Source organism: Ctenocephalides felis, unplaced genomic scaffold, assembly GCF_003426905.1.
Source record: "Ctenocephalides felis isolate EL2017-DRISC unplaced genomic scaffold, ASM342690v1 CF-g0.4_SCAFFOLD_01170, whole genome shotgun sequence".
Classification (NCBI taxonomy): domain Eukaryota; kingdom Metazoa; phylum Arthropoda; class Insecta; order Siphonaptera; family Pulicidae; genus Ctenocephalides; species Ctenocephalides felis.
The window spans coordinates 12,996,853-13,016,061 of NW_020537324.1; the positions used below are offsets into that span (position 1 = coordinate 12,996,853).

A 19,209-nucleotide genomic window follows, 5' to 3' on the forward strand; every position below is an offset into this window, starting at 1 on the left:
AAATTTCGAATATTGTCATTTTTAAGATCAAAACCATTTTTGTAGTTTTTTTTTATTTGTGCCCAAGACTATAATTATAAGAAATTCAACTAAGAAGACTATTACTATATTATGTAACTAAATGTAATTAAGACGAAGCTTAAGGTTGTAACTTCTGCCAAGTCATTCTTATAATTATGCGACTAGTGCAAATTCCATAGTAAAAATGAAGGCAAGAATGATTCAGCAACGTTTAATGTAAAAACAAATCATTAATGTTCAAATTATATGCATATAAATATATGTCCAGTAGGTAGATTTGCTAATCTCTACACTGGTTTGTATATTTGCATAATATGCAAATTTGTCTCAATACATAAGTAAACTAGTGGGGTGTATGGCATTGTGCTTTAAGGCAAATTGCTGGAACTTCTCGTACCGTAACGAAATGTTCGAGGAATACAGAATGTTTTCAAATAGATTATTATAAATAAATACTGTAACATTGTCTAATATTTATAAGAACTATATAAGCTGAATTGCAAAGTTGAAAATATTTGTTTAAAGTATATTAGAACTTAAGTCAGAATTGCAATTGAAATCAGAAATATTTTCTATATACAAAAAAAATATTTTTTGAAAAAAAATTAGTTGAAACAAATTTTTTTTTTCCAAAATCAATTCGTTTGTTAAGACAAGCAGAAAGTTCTTTGAATCATTTAAATCGGACGCTTAGTTCTCTTAAAAACTGCCATTTTTTACATATTTAGCTCCGTATCTTCGAAATGGCCGGGCCTGCCTTTGCCAAAAACTAATAAACACTTCTCCGAATCATTACTAATTGAATGTTTTTTAGATCATTCAAATCGGATACTCTGTTCTCTCAAGAACTCGATTTCTATTTTCTGCACTCTTTGCTCCGTATCTGTGAAACGGCTGGACCTGCCTTTACCAAAAACTAATCAGCTCTTCTCCCTATCGATAGAAATCGAATGTTTTTTAACCATTCTAATCGGTTGATCCGTGCGCCCGAAAACGTGACCGGAAATTTGTATCCATACATACATACACACACACATCCATTTTTTCTGAGGTGTGCCAAAATGTTCAGAAACCTTCAAAACGTCGAGAAATGTAAAAATTTTCAATTTCGATTTTTGGCCCATTATAATAACTTACCCTACGGGAATTTAATAATATAAAGAAATTCTTATTCACATCAACTTACATCACTTGGGATTCTATATCCAGCCAAAACCATGTCCTTGGGATTTACTCTTAAATTACCAGGAGCAACAGGTACCATTCGCAAAGACTCTTTAATGCAGGCTCTCAGATAAGGCAAATGCCTTAAAATATCATTAGTTATTTGTCCTTTAGGCTCAGGAATAGCTTCTCTAAGTTCCGCTCTTAGAATATTTTGTTTATCTTGGTTTTTGGCTAAATAGTATAGTAGGGTACAAACTGCGGAAGATGTCTGGAATAATAGGGAAAAATTAATTCATTATCATAAATATAAAAAAAATTATTGATAGTATATTAATAGAATAGTTAATGGTGTGAGTTCTATAAAAACTTTATTTTCTAAGGAGATACTAGGTTCTGTTCTAATTTCTTCTAATTAGATTCATAATGATTGATAAATTTGTTAGTTGCAAAATAGCTATTTGTTAGTTGTAAAGTAGATATTCGTTCAATATTGTTTTGTTATCTCCCCAATCTTTTATCATTTATTATTCTGATTTAAAAATTCGTACAGTGTCAATTCCTGCCATCAACATGTCCATGGCCATAACTTGTCCAATGGTGCGGTCGATGGTAATCAGCCTTTCCACCACGCTCAACTCGTCTTCAGAATGTTTTGGTGGCGATTCGTCCAAACGCTTAACTGCATTCGAAACATGTCTACTTGTAATGCTGTTTAAAAAATATTTAGGTTAAAATCATGCTATTTTTATAGCTAGTAATTATTTTCTAGTTAAAATGCGTCAATGCAACTTGATTATGCAAATGATAGAAATTTAGCATTTTTATCTATTTTGCTTATTTTACTGCACAAAGTTCTGAACAAGCTAAGTTAATAACAGGTGCTCTGGTAATAATAGATTTATTTTTTCAAAGTTTCAAATATGTAATCAAGTTACTATAGAACAATTAAAAACCGTTAACAAATTTCTTCTATGCTCAATTATTTCGTAATATTTGATTTATTATTTTATATCAAGTAATGGTAGATAAATTTTGGATACCAATCTTTGTATACGTAAATTGATTAGTAGTCTTATGAGGATAAACGATCAATAATTGTAGAAATTTTTCAATTACTTATCAATTGCATTGTTTGCAATCTGCTATACTAAAATAAAAATTTCAAATATGAGTTAGGTTTTATCTTTTGAATGTTTCTAAGTTTATTGCAAAGTAATGGTTATGAAAATGGCGTTTCATAGACACAATTCTAAAGTATCTGCAGATTTATTAAAAATGGAAAAAAATTGCTCATTTTAACCTACAATTGGTGGGGAAGATACTTATATTTGCTATATATTATTCTTATATAACTATATAATATATGCACGTATAGATATATTTATTGATTTAATTATACTTACTCTCTTAGTACATCAAAACAGTCCATCAACTTATAATAGTTAGGCGTCCGCACTATTTGCCACACAGATGGTAAAATATCCAACTGATAAATCAATTCAAACATCATATGAACATGCTTAATCAGTTTTAGAGACTCTGATGTCGGATTGTCACTTATACTGCCCAATCTTGTATCTAAAGCAATTCTTCCAATAGATTCTAATGCCCATTTATTGACTTCCATCCAGAAATCGGAAGGCATTTCGTTGTTGGCATCACGGAGTTTTATCATCCTAAAAAAGTTAGATACATAATTTGATTTGATGAAATTTCAGCAATTGAAAAGGGATTTAAGCAATTCATACCGATTTATGAATTCTTGCGAAATCTGATCAACAGGTTCGACATATTTTCGAACTGTTTTTGGTTGCATCATGGCAGGGTTAACTTTGGTTCGAACCAGATGCCAATCGTAGCCTTGCCTATAGTAAAAATCATCACAATTGATAATTTTTTCACAAAAATGAATTCAAAATTATTGATTAATAATAAATTTTATATCTTACACCGTTAAAAGACCACCAGATTTAAACAATTCTGGTCTGTATTCCTTTCGGTAGTGGACGAAGCTTTCCAAGCCTCTTCTAACTGGGTATATGCCTTCATTTCTGTATACCTAAGATATATGGCCATGTTAGAGTATAGAAAATCAATTTTATATAAAATATGTCCACTTGCTAACCGTTTTTATATGTTCTGGATTAAAAAGTAACACAAGATCATTCCGATTTGCTATTCCTGTTAGCCGGACTATTTCTCCATATGTTTCTCTTAGTTTAACATACAAATCTGCCAACTGGAGATTATAAAATTCACCTAAATATATAAAATTAAGAACAATAAAGAAAAATTTGAAAAATATAATCAAAATAACAAAATCAAGGCTGTGATACGATATTATCAATATTATGATTAAAATGCTCTATCGACTTAAATCTTTACGTCATTTCTAATATTGATTTTATTATCATTTATCACGACAAAAATTTAATTTTAATCTAAATTAATTTTTAGATAAGCTGCACCTAAACAGTAATTTTGCATTAGTAGATTTAATAACTATAATCTTTATTTGGGTTAATAAATTCCAATTTTTTGACTCTGATTTAAAAATATTAATGTAGGAAATGTGTATATATTATTTTAAACAAAAAGTTTTTTATTAGCATATATCTAGATTTAAAAAACCATAGAACTTATAAAATTTTTATAGAATAAACTTACTTTACCTAAATTTCAAATAATCATGAAAATTGAATTTAATTAGTAAAAATCCATCAAATAACGTTCAAAATCACTTCAATTAATTACTTCTATTTTCGAGCCTCAGTTTAACTTTTTTTTATTTTACAAAACCACTAAAATTATTATGAAATATAATGTAATAAATATTTAAAATTTTATGAAATAATCAACAAAAATTTTATGCAGCAAGACAAAACTAATAGTAAAAAACTACATAAAACTTTTACTTGAAAGCATATGTGATTTGAAAACTACTGTTAAAACTTTTTTTGATGGAACGAATTTAAGTATTTACTTGATATCTCAAATTTAATTCAAATTATTTGTTTTAAATTGCTTTAAATATGTAATAAAAAAAATTGCAATACATAATTATTTAATTAACTATAAATAGAGCATAAAATGTTTTGAAAGTGAACATGAAAGTGAAAGATATAGCTATAAGAAATCAATCAGTCCAAATATTTCTACAAAATTAATTTTTAAAATGTACTAATCAATAAAAACTTGATATACTAGTAAATTTAATTTGAATATATCAATTATTACCTCCTGGTAAAAACCTATGCAAGTTTCCCACAATGGGTTTTGGCTTTGGACCTGGAATTTCACTATAAGGCAACGCACTCGCCCATTCCTTGCTTTCCTCGTCGGCTAAATTAACCGCATTAACCGTGGATAAACACTTTCCAGAACTATTTTTTAAATTTGTCAAAGCCCCTCGGCTTTGACCAGTCACTCTTTGTATTAATTTCATCGTTAACATAATAAAATTATTTAATTTTGGCCACTTTCTTTCATATAGAGCACTCTTTTCGCAATGAATTCGCGATTCGGAATGTGAGGTGCGACAGGTAAAAACACACAAGTTAACGTTTAAACAAAACGTTTTTTAATGTATGGAATATTGTTATCGTTAATTAGAACAATGGGTGACATAGTATGTTGTTTTTATTTGTAGTATCAAATTTATATCTTTTTTAGCATTATTTGGTAATGTGGTTATCACAGATTTTGATTTTATTCGGTTTGATTGAAATCATTGATGCGTCTGGATATTTCGCAAATTTATATACTTTAGTTTAAGTAAAGAAATATTTATTATTTAATTGTGCAATATAAATTAATGTAAAAGAATCATAATTAATTATTAGAATTTTGTTATAATTAAAATCAATTACAACTCTCACTCAATATTGAGTAGGTTTCTTTATTCATTAATAAAATATTTATATGCTTTAATTTAATATTTTTACTAACTTCATCAGTTTTTCATGTTTTATATTATAGTTTTTTAATTAATTACTTATTTAAAAACTAATCGTTGAACAAAATTAGTAATCTAAAATATATTTTAGTATTTAAATATAAAACTTAATCTATCACAGTTTACTTAAGCTTGAAATTTAATATTTACTTAAATATTTTATTAAAGATGTGTTGAATTAATTTAATATCTGAACAAGTTTTGAAATTTGCAAAATGAATTTTATGCATAAAAAGCAATAGGAATTATACTTAAAAATCTACCACCGGCATTTTCATAAAGTGGTGCTTCAATATAAAAGTAAGTAAATAACCTTAATAACTAAAACAATTTCAACCGACTTATACCTTAATAATATCTTATTTTTTTTAATTAATTTTGAAAATAATGTTATGGACGAATGGTAGTAAGAGCTTAAGTCAATAAAATTAAATTGAAAAAAAAATCCAACATTAATTTTTCTCGTTATTATCATTATTTAATAATTGTTTATTTAAAATTGTTAGAACGAATTACGTTTTATTAAGAATCACAGTTACCTACAAGTATTTTTGCACTTATTTACATAAATTACTTATTCCAATAATGCTTAAGAAAATTAATATATATATTTTTTATTAATTAATTTTGAAAATAATGTTATGGACCAATGGTAGTAAAGTTTAAGGCAATAAAATTAAGTTAAAAAAAAAACAACATTAATTTTTCTCCTTCATACACATTATTTAATAAATGTTTACTTGCTAGAACGAATTACGTTTTATTACAAATTCACAGTTACCTACAAGTATTTTTGCACTTATTTACATAAATTACTTATTCAAATAATGCTTTATCACTTGCGCGTATGATTACATTTTTTGTTTTTTAGCTATCTTGTCGTTTAGAAAAATTTACTAAAATTATTGGAATCGCACAGGTAAATTATTTATATGAACATTATTTAATTAAATAGTTTATTTTGCGAAAATTCCGACTCTATCTCGCGTGTCTGCCTTTGCACTACTGACCGTGAATGCGAATATTATTCTCAAACACTAGAGTAACTCTTATTCATATATAAGTCACATATACTAAATCAATTTGAATTGAGTTAGGTTGATTAAACATGCACAATATATAATAGTTTGTTACGTGATTTAAATTATACTATATAAAATATAACAAAATGTCAACTAAATGATGTATTTTAGCTATTGACAGAAATATTGACTGCGCGCTTTTGTAGTTCTAATTCGTATCTAATAATAGAGTTCATAAATGGGTTGAGAATTTTCCAAGTATAATATATATGTATATATATATATATATATATATATACATATATGTTCTCATCAGGAATGATAATTGTTGAATAGATTTTATGAAATAAAATAATGAGTATAAAATAAAATAGTCATCACTTTTATGAATTTTTTCATATCTTTAAATAAATATCTTTAAAAATCACTAAATATAAGCAATAATCAGACTACTGTATATAAGCATAAATCAGATAATAAAAAAATGCATACTAAAACATTTGATATCACATTACTAAAAATAGAGTTCCTGCAAAGTAACAATAATCTTCAATCATATAGTTAAATTGAGAAACCTATAAATTAAAATATAAATAATAAAATATAAATAAAAATTATGAATTATATTATTAAATTATTGAATTAAAATTTTTATTATTATATTAATTGAAAATTATGAATTAAATTATAAAATTATATAATTATCTTATTAAATTGAGAAGGGGTTAATTAAAATGATATATGAAAGTTTTGACAAAATACGAATAATAATAAACATGAATTATTGAAAAGGTTAGTGACAACATGATTAAATCTAATATTTTCATTTTTTCATTTAAACTTATACTTATACTACTTTAAAAAATTTATTGAATTAAATTCTATTTAATTTTTTTTTTTGATTTTTACTTTATTTTCATATTTGAGCTTTCTAAATTTCACATTTGTAGAAATACTGGAATCATTGACGTCAGAAAGCTCTAAGTGCACATGTACTCGATATGTACTTGATGTACTTTCTAAATAACGTGAGAAAATCAATAATCAAGATTATCTAATTCTGAATATTATTTTCAAATGCTATAAAACATAAAATTAACGCTATATAAATTTATCAATAAAATATAATATAATTACTGATGCAATTACTAATATAATATGTAATAATATATTATATTAGTAAATTCTACTTTAAGGTTCTCAGTTTTTTGACTATAAATTTAAGTGTTTAAAAGCCTAAAATAGATAGTATTTAAAATGAAAACCAGTTTTGTTTATACTGTTTGCGAAATACGTCATAAAAACGAGGAAGTTTGTTCTTTGGTAGGCGAATAAGTGAAGGTCGATCACAGCTTCCAAATCAAAAGATATAACTTCAACATAACCTTTTAGAAAATGATAAAAGTTTTGATTATATTTTTACTTAATGAATTAATAAAATTCTCACTTTTTTGGTACCATGTATTCAAATATCGAATATTTTACATAAAACTAATTAAGTTGTTTTTCTGCTGTTTAGTTCGGCTGAGGCATAGATAAAATATGTATTAAATAGAGAAAAATAAAAGTATAAATATATATATGTTATATTAAGAAAATCAGTTTTTCAAACAAAAACTCATGAATTTGAGAGCTACAGTGCCAAAAACACTAAAACAGGATTATTTGTTCTGTGTTTACTTTCCATGGGCTGGGTTTTTACAAGCTCATTTGAATAACATTTAAACATTTTTAATTTCTAGGATAATTATCATATTACATAAGATAAGATTTTGTCAATTTATCAGTTTAGTAAAATGAACATAAGATCACCTAACTATACCAATAAGCTTTATCTGAGTTTTTAGTTCACCTACTACTTTCTTTTTTATATCACTATACGTTTTCATGATTTTATGAGTTTATAATAAAATATTATGTAGTAGTCATACCTAAATTTTAAAAATTTAAAACTTTAGTTTATCATATTTAGTTTTAAAATTTAAATTAACAGGTTCTGAAATAAATTTCTATGAATTTTCGGTGCGGAGCTTTGATTCTGTATGTTGCAATGGCTGCATATAGATACCACCAATGTTTTCTGCAAAATAATATCGATTAAATACTTTAAAAATAATTTTGATATGGTTTTTAGTGATTATTTTTACCATTATTATATATTTATTTTTAAGTTTAATTATTATTTGTTAGTATTAAATATGAGTTTATGCATTTATATTTTAGGATCGTTGTACATGATTTAAATAAATTGTATAGAAATATGGATGTATAAAACACAAACTAAACTTATCTAATAAATTAAGCAAACGTTACTGTTTTGCTTTGGTTTTTAAAGATTTTATTTATCTTGTTAATAATAATTTATATTATGAATTATTATATATGAAATAAATAAAATCTTTAAAAACGAAAACAGAACAGTTACATTTTCTTAATTTATTAGATAAGTTTAGTTTGTGTCTCATTATTAAATTCTCGACATTATTTGTTATTGATGCTCGTCCTACTTAAGGATAATTTTGTTTCTTTCTTCCACATTATTGAATTTAAAATTTATAATTTTTGTATTTTATATCTTTGCATATTTTTGAAATTTTTATTTTATTTGCCACATAAATATAAATTGGCTAATATTGAATATAAAAATACATATACAACATATAGCAGAGTAGATAATTTTAATACCTTCTACCTCATACAATTTGCTCCAAGTTTACATAATATCTATTTTATCTTCAAAATCAGTGCAAAATTACTAAACTTCCCAAATTACAAAAACTATTTGAAATTTTCTATTTATCGAATTATCAGTCATATTAATTAAATTGATTTAGCTTCCATCTGCAAAAATTACAAATTTAACACATAGTAAGGTAATTTTTTACCTACTATAAATAATATTATCATTAATTTTTTTTACAAATTTCTCATAGTATAAAAAATCATTAATTCAACTTGTAGCATGCATCTTTCAGATTTTTTTTCAAAAATTTCAAAATTCTCAAAAATCTCATTTTTTCAAATTTTAAAGTATTTTTCTAGATGCTAATTTTCGGTACGGGAAGTTCTAACAATTTGCTGTTCTGTTCAATATTCCACTAGTATCTTACAAGTTTATAAAGTAATACTATATTTATACATGTGACACAAATCTTTTATAAATCTGTACTAAAATACTAAACTCCTCAAATTACTATCACAACTTGGGATTTACTATGCGTCTGATGTATAAAACTCGGTTTTATATGCATCTATAGTGAGTCGAAGCACGTACAAGCCAGATCGCATATCCTATACGAAGTCTTACAAAAGATTCGAAATTTCAAATGAAACCCCATTTGACGGGGATTATCAGATAACTGCAAACCCTAAGGGGTCTGGAAGGATATCTGACTGGTACTGGGTTTGATTATATCAAGACTTTGATAATGCAAGCGTTAAATGTACACTCTTTAACGAATCTGTGAAATATTCAATTATCGAAAACATTCTGAGACAAACATTCTCACAAAACTCAATATAAAGAACTTGACAACTTTGATACATTTCAATTATATAGAAATAATCAGCACGTCTTTCCATCAATACGAATCGAATGTTTTTTGAATCATTCAAATTGATTGACTCGTGCTCTAGAAATCGTGGACGAAAAATTTGTATCCGAACATATCTACAGGCTACACATGCATTTTTTCTAAGATATGCCAGAATGTTCAGACGACTTTGACATGATTTTTTTTTTGATTTTTTGAGAATACTATAATCTACGTGAAGTTAAAAAACTATTTTAATTATTATCAAATTATTTAAAATATAGCAAGTTGTCTGATATGCTGTATATTGACTGAAAATGTAATCAATTGCCAGAAAATTTCCTAGATCGCTGAAAAATGCTGTACAATGCTGTCAAATCGCCTAAAATACTGAAATTTGATTATCTGAAGATATGGCAAATTATTGGAAATGATCTAGAATCATATGAGAATGTAAAATGTATGAAAATGACCAAGTCTTCAGTATTAATTGATCAAAAAGAAAAGAAAAATCGTTAGATTCTTAATATAAATCTATAAAATGTAATAGCAAATATAATGCTGAACTGTTTAGAGATAAACGTTTATTTATATTTCAGAAGTCATTTCTCCATTTTTCAAAAAAAAGTTATTCTTATTTATTCAATTAAAATGACTCCCAAAATATACACAAAAATTTAAATGGCTGAAGGAAGTATTTTCATCTATAGAATGCTATAGCCAAATATTAAAAATATTTACAAATGTTTGAAACTCTGAAGGAAATGTTTTAAACTATTGAACGCTATAACCAAATATTAAAAATTATTTAACTTAATTATAAACATTGCAATACTAAGGTTCACAAGCATGAGAAAACAGTCTTAATATTTTTAAAATATATAATTATATGTTATTAGCTTATAATAATTGACCAAAACTCATGTAATTTTTTAATAATAAATTTTCTTGTACTAACGATTAGGAAAGCTGTAATAACACTACTCACAAGACGATACCGTTTTAAAATAATTAAAATTTAATAAAGTTAAATTTTACTTGGAGGGCTTTTCCATAAATAATTTCTCTGTTCAATTTGACGGTTGTGCTTGCAACGCTCTGCTAATAAAGCAAATTTAATTAAAAATGAATAATTTGTGATCCAATGGTGATTTTATTAGATCGTTATATTTGATACACTTTTTTGTTTATGTATATAAAATCATGACACACTTAATCTAAATTGGAGCTAATTTGCTTTATTACTATTACTTTACTCTAAAATACTTATTCATTAAAAAAAATACTTGAAATTTTCAAAGTATTAAAAATAGATAAAACAATGTGCCTGCATATAGCAAAGACTTCATCACAATTTTAATAATTTCTTCATTCCCCATTAATTAGTTCGTTCATTAATTTGTCAGCAGCTTTACGAGCTTTGGCCAGGGACATGTTCTCAAAACAAAAATCAATCTTCCCTCATTTCGAACATTTCCCGAGGCCACGTGCTCGCAAAACTCTTAAAGAAGTTTCGGCGTTCCCACACGGATTGCAAATTGACAAGTTCCGTTTCAATCACCAACTTCATCGTTTTAATTCGAATAAAGCCCACGATTCCTTTTGGTAGAGAGAGAGCTGGGAGAAAAATAATAAACCATTTAGTATCTCTTTATATTTTTATAAAATTCAGGAGTATATAAATGATGGTTATAAAATTTTATTATGATAAATGCACAACTATGTATATATGCATAACTATACATAACATATTATGAAGTTATGTAAATGAAATAAATTGAAGTTCAATTTAGAGTAATTTTTTTACATTTATCACACATTTTTATAACAAATTATTTTTAGTGTTAATGTTACATAATAATTAATAATAAATCTATTTTACTAAAGTAAATTATAATTTTTTTAATAATATATGCCCCCTTTCTTCCAATATAAATGATGCTTAAAAAAATTATTATGATAAATGCACAACTATACATAACATATTTTGTTATGTAAATGCAATAAAATTAAGTTTAATTCAGAGTACTTTTTTACATTAAAACACATTTTTTAACAAATTTTGGTTAGTGTTTATATAATATGATAATTAATGAAAAATCTATTTTACTAAAGTGAATTATAAATATTTTAATAATATATACCCCCTTTCTTTTAAAATTGATTTTTCGAGGTATATTACATAATAGTAAAAATGAATGAGAAAATATAAGTTATTTGCTGTTACCGGGTTTAGCGGGCTTCAAGATTTGCGGGAAAATAGGTTTACCACCGATATATCAAAAATAAGTAAAGTCAAAATTTTTTTAACAAAACTATTTTAAAGTAGAGGGAAAAAGGATGTATAACCAGCCATCAATTTGATTCATACGACGTTGCTATCGGGTATGAACGACAATATTTGAAAATCCAAAACAAAGGTATTTTCTTTCGTTGTTAGTTTTTTTGAGCACTGTTATTTAGTTCACGAAACCTCAATATAATTTTTAAGTCTATGTTATTTAAAAGTTTTCTAAGATATATTGTTATCTTTAAGTTAAATTCAATAGTTATTTTAACGTCTATAAAAGTTTATATATATTGACCTTTACCCTAGCAAAAGTGTAAACAATAAAAAATAGTAAATGAAAGAGTAAAATAGGCTGAAACCTCTCTTTTACAAGAGATAAGTTAAATAAATTGTTTTTGCAAATCTGCTGATGAATATTTCTGACAAAATACCAGATCAAGGTTATATACAGTGTTATATATGTAAAAAATGTACCAATAAAATTTAAATTTTGCATTGGTTGAATAATGTAGCTATATTTTATGAAATTCCTTTAAAATTAATAATAAGAAATTGAACCTGTTTGCAGCTTGGCTGTCCCATTTAACCCCGCCCATGGGTAAAAAGAACTAAGTGACATTTTTTTAAAAAAATATCAAATAAACACATTTCTACAATGATGAATTAACTGAAATTTTTACTTAGTCGAGTTAGATTAGTTACTTAGATTAGTTAGATAGTTGTTTGTTTGATATGTGGTATGTGTTTCGAAATAATTCGATTGGTTTTCACAATATAATTGCTCAAAGTCAAATTAGAGCTCTATGTATCGCTCTACCCTATTGTTTACCTAACAAATAGTTGTAAACAAATTACCTATATTTTCTCGTGACAAAGTAAATGGTAAATAAATATAAGGTATATTTATTTACCATTTTTCCAATTTCTGAAATTCCTTTCGACTCCTGTACTAGGTCTTATTTGTCAATCTATTAATGAATTTCCAGATGTAAATCGTTAATGAATTTCGCGCGGTGTCGAGATGAATGAATGTTCCCTAATTACACTGAATTCATTAAAGCAAATCGCAATAGGTGCGAGAAATGTGACGAATGATTATTTCACGCCAGAAAGTTCATTGAAACCATTCTATATTCATGGAAGTTGTCAACGCCTATTTATAACGGTCTTGATTACGTATACTGACAGATAGGAATTGTAATATTTTTTCATCTTATTAATGGCCCCCTTGTCCTAATGGTTAAGCTACTACGGACTTCGATTCAGAGGTTCCAGGCTTAGTACCAGCTCCAGACAGTCTAATGTCAAGTAGGAGTAACATCGGTTTCTACTAAAAATATATATATGAAAATTTTGTCCAAAGTGTAAATAGACCTCACTGGACATTGATGCATCAATAAAAAAACCGTCAGTAATACAGGAAATTGTTATATAAATTCATTATGGGATGGCTCATTCGTTTCTGTCGAACAACAGCTCATAAGACTTGTTAAGTACAGATTGCTCTTAAATATATAATAAAAAAAAATTCTAATTAGTTTATTACGTTTATGTTTGTACTAACATCTCTATAATCTATTATAATCTTTTACCTTACTATTTCGGTGTGTATCCCATTGACATTTAAACGAACTGACAATGAGATCGGATAATTCCTTCTGAAGATAAGCATTGAGAATAAGGGCTAGACTGCGACTGGCCGACCTTTAGGGAGTAAAACCTTATTTATCTTAGCTTGTGATGGATTAAAACAATGCTCACAATTAAGGGTTTGGTTTTCAGAGCTAGAATTCTCTTGAACACGACACGAAAGTCTTAGGGCTTGAACCGTGTCTAGGTATTAAAATTGATTGCAGTATGTAAAGCATGTAGGAGTTGATGAATTACAGAATTGAATTAGATTGATGTTATTTTTTATAAAAGGTATTGAATATATTATAATTATTTATTACTCAAAAACACTTAATTTATAAAAATAAGATTTAAGAACAAAGTGACATTAATATCATACTCAGAATATTCTCCACAAACTCCTTATAACAATCACAACATTTCCTTCATAAATATGTCTGAAAACCCTTCGACCACTACGCGTTCCGCTAACTCCATGTATTGCAGTACATAAAGATAAAATAAATTACCAACCATACTTTACTAGGCACTTGGTAAAAGTTTTAATCCAATATGGCAATATAACGAAATATACGTACGACATGGCCTATAACTCTATTGAAACTCTATTGTGGCTCGACTTTAAGAAGCCGTGGCATTGATTCGGCCAACAATAGAGTTTCCAATCGCTGCCTGAAATAAATCCCAAAGCACGTTGCGATATTGCCGGAAAGCGAATGAATTCCTTACAATAGGAAACTCAAGAATTGTTTGGTTCTGTGTTGCATTCTCTATGAACTAGAGCAATTTCGATAATACATTCCTTAAATACAGCTGTAATAACCGAGGAATGTAATAAGATGGTTTAGACATAGATTTAGACAATAATTGGTAGGTACTTGGTATGAAAGTAGATTTGGATATTTGTGGTAGAATCTAATAAAAACCAATTGATTGGCTAGGATGGTAACTCATTACGTTTTGTTTCTTTTTATAACGGTTTTGATAACATATACTTACAGATAGGAATTATAATGTTATTCATTTTATATTATGATAGATTCTAGGTTTGATAACAGCCGCAGACAGTCTAATGTTAAGTAATAGTGACATTGACTTTCACTAGAAAATATATACGAAAATTAGCTCCAAAGTGTTAAAAGCCTTTATTCGATATTGCTGCACCCATGAAAAAATTGGCAGTAGGGGAAAGACCCGTAACGCCGGACGGAACCTAGCGCCGGACACTCTATTTAACACGTATTATTTAACCGAGTATAAATATTTTGATTTCAAATTTCAAGCGAACGTCAAATTTCACTAATACATATCGGAACTAAATTTTATGTGTGTACTTTAATAATTCAAATATTGTTTGATGATCTCTTATACCAGACACTCCTGCTTCACTAAGATATAAACAATATATATTTTATGTCAATAAATGAGAAAATTACAAATTCAGACCAATTGATTGATTAATAAGGAATTGGTATTTAATAATTCAAATATTGTTTGGTGATCTCTTATACCAGGCATTCATGTCTTGTAATTTAATAGTAGGGATTGTTAAAAAAAATAATTCAAAGCAATTTTTTGGATAATCAATATTCTCAATTCATAACAAAAAGTACAGCCATAATAACATTTTTAGCTTCAATTTATAAAGTAGAGAAAATTATTCTATCTAGAGTAATTTAAAATACATTGCCATTAATTGATTACGGGGAGATGGTAACATATTATATTTTAGTGGTGAGATGCTAACATATTGTATTCTAGTGGTATTTTTCAGTCAAGTGTATCTCTTATTAATTTGCATTGCACTAAAACTAGTTTCATTTCAGTCCTATAAACTACCTAGATAATTTCTGAAATCCTTTTTACTATATGGTTAGCAACGACTTTAACTTCCATCTAGACGGCCAAATACATCTTATTTTTCCACATTATTTTCAACGGCGCGACAAAAATAATTTCATAAAATGATGTCAGAAGAACGTGCTCGTCTTTTAACCAAACCTATTGACAATAAGTGGTAAACGTATTTTACGCCGAGAGAGAAAAACTGGGTAAACTCTCCGAATCCTGCGTATGACACGACGGCGAGAATTTTGTTGGTAATACACGACACCGTACATACGTCGCGCACTCCCGATAACATTTATATGCAAAACAGGCTCACTCGTAAATATTTTATGCAGATTTTTTTTCGCGGGGTTCGTCGCAACCAGCTTGCTATCTGGTTACTCGCAAGTCAACCGCCCCAACTATGGGAGTATCAAAGAAAATAAATAAAGGTGGTATTTTTCATCAGCCCGATGAATTTAATTAGATATACAAACATTGTGTCAACGCGGAAATGGATTGTGGTGATAAGTATAAAGCGTCTTATATTATACCTATAGTAAATTAATATAAAGAATTTTAATAAATTTAATGAAAACTGTATGAAAAATTAACACATTTATGGCAATGTATTTTTAAATATACACCTAACCCCCGTTTTACACGGTAGTTACGTTCCAGAAAACATCGTGTTATTCAAAAAATTCACTTTTTTCGAATTATCTAAATATGTAGGGGGAAGTCTCCTAGTGGCGGACACCTAAGGTTATTTATAAATAAATCAAAAAATATTTTACGAAATGTTTATTAAATTATGATTTTTGTTAAATAGCAATGTTAAAAATCAAACTAAATTAACAAAGCCGCAATCTTTGCTGAAAAATAATTAATACTATCAATCAAACTTTGTTATAAAAAAATATGATTTTAAACAGTGGCACCTGGTACCGGACATTTCAAAATAGCCTGCATTGATCACATTTGTAGCCATCTCCACACTTTGGAATGTTTGCACATATGTCTTTGACGAATATTCTTAGATATTGCAAAAAAATCACTATTTATCCACCCTTTTGGCTGGGCCACACCGATGCTCTCAGCTGGAACATTTATCATAAGATTTTTATTCTTTGACTAGGAAATACGAAGAATGGGGGTATGTAGTGATCGTTAGCACTCATATAGAACAAAATTAAATAATTGGAATAAATTACGTAAATTCTCATAAGAAATATCAATATGCTTATTGTCCGGTGCTAAGGGACAGACATTTTCGTTTATTTGGTGACACCTACTAAAATTGTTTAAAATATCTAATAATATTTTACCATTTTACGGATAATATTCAAGTACAACTTTTATCTTTGCATACCACTCAAACGTAACTGCATAAATATGCTAGAATTACTTCCATTGATAATTAGGTGACGCCGTGATTTTGGGCCTAAAACAGAAAAGGGTTGCTCTCGATGTGGCCGTGTGCGTCACAGGCGAGGCTTGGCGCGTGATCCTGTACCTGTGTGTTTTCCATGCCCCTTTCATTTGTATTTTAAAATGAAAAGATTTATACTCGCTTAAATAATACGTGTTAAATAGAGTGTCCGGTTTTTGGTGCCGTCCGGCGTTACAGGACTTTCCCCTAATAATGAAGTATAAGGGTAGACTTTTGTACTAACGCATCATCATATTGTAACCAGTATATATATTGAAATCTGTCTTTTTGAATTGAAATTGAAATTGCAGAACTTATCTTATCTTTGTTATGAATTAAAAATATTGATTCTCATTCTGCATTATAAATATTAAGATCTTATAAAAGTCATCTAAATATTAAGTAATGGACTAAGAGTACATAATGAATAAACCGATATATCCAGATAGGTGAAAAGTATCTAAAAACTTTTCAAATATTCTAACTTCTAACTGTATTATCTTCTCCAGTTGCAATGCATATCGTGCATGTCGGTCGGTGGTGCTGGTGGCAAAGCGAGGATTTGGTGTGGATTATGTGTTTAAAATCCTATTCACGCGATCTCGCAAGAATTACGAGTTTCCCTATAGCTAAACTTTAGCAACGCGGCAAAAAAAGCAAAACCAATATATTTGATCATGCAAGTCGCGCTATCTGAGACAATTTAGGTATCGACTTAGGTTAATGCACAGGGGGATGGAATTACGCGATACTCGGATAATTCGAAAAACACGCAAATGAGAAAAACAAAATAATATTATGTCTATTATACTATACTATACTATACTAAATAGAGCAATATTTTTATTTATTTTTGCAGCTTGCTTCGTATATCGTGTTGTATTTCTCAATGTCTGTGATAGACATGGCGGAATACGACACGACATACAAAATAAATTGCAAAAATTGACCTGCATCGTACATAGGTCAAACGAAACAAAAAATAGACAGAGAACATAAACTTGATTTTTTAAACTTTATACTTTTGAACATCGCATTTTTATTAAATAGTACACGCTTTAGAAAGATATATTACTTAGAAAACTTACCACTGGGTTCTCTATCGACAGCAATTTAAATGAGAAATAAAAAATATACTTCTGAACATCCAACATATGCACTTACAAACTATATATTGGACAAAAAACACACTTTTGATTTGACTGATTTCTCATCGACATCGACAATTAGATAATAACCTTAATAGAAATTTGTTATTCATTTTCAACCGAAAATTCATTTTTATAATAACGATTTTTAAAAACAATGAAATTAAAAACATGCGCCTAAATTTATCAGATTTATACAATTTTTTATTTCATAAATTAATAAAATACTAGCTATGTGTTATAGGCTTGGAGACCAAGAATAAGTATCGGTTAGGAAAATGATTTTATAATTTCACCCTTAATATTTACTCACAATAGTAAACATCTATAGTTTGAGATCTTTTCAATTATATTTTTTTAATTAATGTCAAACTTGTTTTTAATGGTCTATTATAAGAGTCGGTACTTTGAATTTTAAATAATTAAAAAAGTTCATAATTATATAAACAAAATTTATCTTTGTTCGCAACAGTTCCTAAAAGAGACTTCCCAAACGTATCTCCGAAACGTAGAACAATTGTGGTTGATTTTACATAATAATTTCGTACATCAAAAATACCCTAGTTGAATAATAATCTTTTCTTTGATTAATTATTGTTTTTAAGCTTTGAAGTCATTTTATTCATATTTTGTTAGACAATATTGTCCAAATAAATAAAAAAATTGTCTTTTGCAATCAAGTTTCTATTCAAAAGCGAGATAAAAAATCCTATATCCTCTTTATTGTGCGTTTTCAGTAACTATGTTAATTTTATTATAATCGTTCCAAATACACATGTATTATATACTTCTGTATTACAGTAACAATGCAAACTTTTTTCAGGAATAAAATAAAATCGAGCTTCAAACGAATCCCCCATGGTATCGCGATAAAGTTTAAATGGGTTTCCGAATTGTTTGCATAAAATATGTCCGATTAACGTAACGTATTATTATTTGAAACAAGTTTCGAAGACTAGAAATATACTTTGAAGAGTTCTGATTTACATGTAGCATAAATTTGAAAAAGGACGATCTGTGCCGAAGTTGAGAAATTTATGGTGATATGTTTTGAAGTGTTATTTTAAGCAAAAGTTTATACAACAGTATCAAACACCACCGATATTGCTCCCAAATTTAAATTGAGCTAGAATTATGATAATTATACTATACTTAAAAAGTAAATTAGCTTATTTAATCACA

The 19,209-nt window shown here is 27.5% G+C and overlaps 1 protein-coding gene across 1 annotated transcript; it reads right to left on the bottom strand.

The window, feature by feature from the left end:
- Positions 1-1,198: 1,198 nt before the first annotated feature.
- LOC113366846 (cytochrome P450 12b1, mitochondrial-like) lies at positions 1,199-3,373 on the bottom strand (the record flags this gene model as incomplete). Its single annotated transcript, XM_026608497.1, has 6 exons — positions 1,199-1,456; positions 1,737-1,896; positions 2,592-2,864; positions 2,937-3,053; positions 3,138-3,247; positions 3,314-3,373. Coding segments are annotated over 6 exons (978 nt in total), but the record flags the coding sequence as incomplete, so codon positions are not given.
- Between the last annotated feature and the right edge of the window lie 15,836 nt (positions 3,374-19,209).